Source organism: Acyrthosiphon pisum, chromosome X, assembly GCF_005508785.2.
Source record: "Acyrthosiphon pisum isolate AL4f chromosome X, pea_aphid_22Mar2018_4r6ur, whole genome shotgun sequence".
NCBI lineage: Eukaryota > Metazoa > Arthropoda > Insecta > Hemiptera > Aphididae > Acyrthosiphon > Acyrthosiphon pisum.
In genome coordinates, this window is record NC_042493.1 from 121,411,475 (window position 1) to 121,413,766 (window position 2,292).

Sequence of the window (2,292 nt, forward strand, 5' to 3'; positions counted from 1 at the left end):
GTGTCGCCAGCCCCCCCACGAATTTTTTGATTTTCTAAGGGAAAGAATGTCGTGCGAATTTTCAAAATAGCCGTGCGAATTCGTGCGAATTACATGATAAATATCTGTATACTTTGTTTATAGATTTTCCTTTGGGAAGAATTTACATAAATGAATTTAATTTTAAGTATAAAATTATTATAAGTGCAAATTTTAGTGCTGTTTTCTAGTATCAATGACAATAATATAGTATGTAATGTGAAAGTCACATTAAAGTAAAAAATATCAATACTAGTTAGATTTTATTTCAGTATACCGTACCATACCGGTTTTTCGGTATATCGTTTCAAACCGGTATTGAAATCAATACCGTAATACCGAAAATTATTTTCAATACCGTCAGCCCTACGTGTATTTGTCTCCTATGACGCTTCGCCACTGAAATTGAACCATAGGATAGTTGTTATCTCAATAAGTTGAACTTTTTATTTAGATTTTGAATGGTAAAGGCATTTTTCTATCATTCCTTTTCTATGCCGATGTATTAGAAAGCCTTAGCTTTCTTAATTTGTTATCGTATAAAATGGATGGTCCATTTTTGTCGGTGATAATGGTTTTATTCGGTCCGATTTCTGCGTGTAACAATTTGGCCATTATTTATTAGTGTTTTACATGTTAGTTTATGATAATGATATGTGACCATATAATTACAATATTAAGTATAATAATAAATTATAAGTACTCAATTTAAAACTTAAAAACTAATACGACAAGTACTGGCTTAAAAACATGGTGAAGTCAATAAATTCTAATTGATCGTAAAGAGAATATCATAGTAACCAAATAATTGTGTAAAAAAATTATTAGGTACATAATATATCATATAAACCATTTTCTAATAGACATAGACTAACGACACACCAGTGACAAAATGGAGAAGAAACTTTATCAGTGCGATGTCTGCGACAAGTCGTTCGGCCAAAATAGCAATTTGACAACACATCGACGCACGCACACAGGCGAAAAACCGTACGCGTGCGATGTATGCGAAAAGTCGTTCTCTCAAAGTGGCCATTTGAAGGGACACAAGCGGACTCACACCGGAGAAAAACCGTACGCGTGTGATGTATGCGAAAAGTCGTTCTCTGAAAGTGGCAAGTTGACGAAACACAAGCGGACCCACACTGGAGAAAAACCGTACGCGTGCGATGTATGCGAAATGTCGTTCTCTGAAAGTGGCAGTTTGACGAAACACAAGCGGACTCACACCGGAGAAAAACCGTACGCGTGTGATGTATGCGAAAAGTCGTTCTCTGCAAGTAACAATTTGACAACACATCGACGCACACACACTGGAGAAAAATCGTACGCGTGTGATGTATGCGAAAAGTCGTTCTCTGCAAGTAGCAATTTGACAACACATCGACGCACACACACTGGAGAAAAGCCGTACGCTTGCGATGTATGCGAGAAGTCGTTCTCTAAAAGTGGCAATTTGACAATACACAAGCGTACGCACATGGCACACTGATCGGAATTATCAAAGATCTATGATTCAATGTCCGTATTAAAATAAGGTAAATCTTTAACATATTGCCAATTATGGTCAATGTGTTAATTTTATCAAGTAAACAGTTGTTTCTCAATACTAAATAAATTGCTAATTTTTCATATTATGCTTAAATAAATACTTCATTTCGTATGGTTTTCAATTTTCTATGTAAAACATTGAATTTAAATATCGTTTATTTTGTTTATAAGAGTACAAGACAATAATAATTTATTGATGATCTAAACCTTCATTCTGAACAGCGAAAAAAATTATCAAATACCGTGTTATCCTATTTCGATAACGTATACCAATATAGCTCCAAGACCCATACGTGTTTCCCCTTTGTTGTCATTTCCCAAGCACCACATATCCAGTATCCAGTATCCACCACGAAATTATTGAAAACTTATTTTCAACACCAATCATCATATAATTATTATTCACATGGATACCTTCGTAGATTATTGTCCGAATATTAAATACATTTTAAAAGCAACCGTTTTCCACATAGTTTTCGATTTTATCTAAGCTATACGTTTTATAAACCTTAAATTTTGTGTTTTTTACAAATCCAAAACAGACCGTTGCAAACCAACAACTTAAAGTCGAGTGATTAGCTCTCATGTCTGTTGCCCTATTTCTTAAAATGTTCCTTCAAAACAACTCGTCCAAAATAACTTTAAAATTGTCTATATTTGGAGTTGTGATTTGCTGAGTATCTAACTGATGGTGCGAACAAAACTTTATGTACTAAGGATAAG

The 2,292-nt window shown here is 34.2% G+C and overlaps 1 protein-coding gene across 1 annotated transcript; it reads left to right on the top strand.

Moving 5' to 3' along the window:
* Positions 1-880: 880 nt before the first annotated feature.
* On the top strand, positions 881-1,579 carry LOC107883016 (zinc finger protein 2). Its single transcript, XM_029485779.1, has one exon. It carries the CDS (start codon positions 911-913, stop codon positions 1,508-1,510), a length of 600 nt encoding a protein of 199 aa, XP_029341639.1. The 5' UTR covers positions 881-910; the 3' UTR covers positions 1,511-1,579.
* Positions 1,580-2,292: the final 713 nt, after the last annotated feature.

Bases quoted from the DNA above. Each gene is read 5' to 3' on its own strand.
- LOC107883016 (XM_029485779.1), top strand. From the start codon at position 911: ATGGAGAAGAAACTTTATCAGTGCGATGTCTGCGACAAGTCGTTCGGC.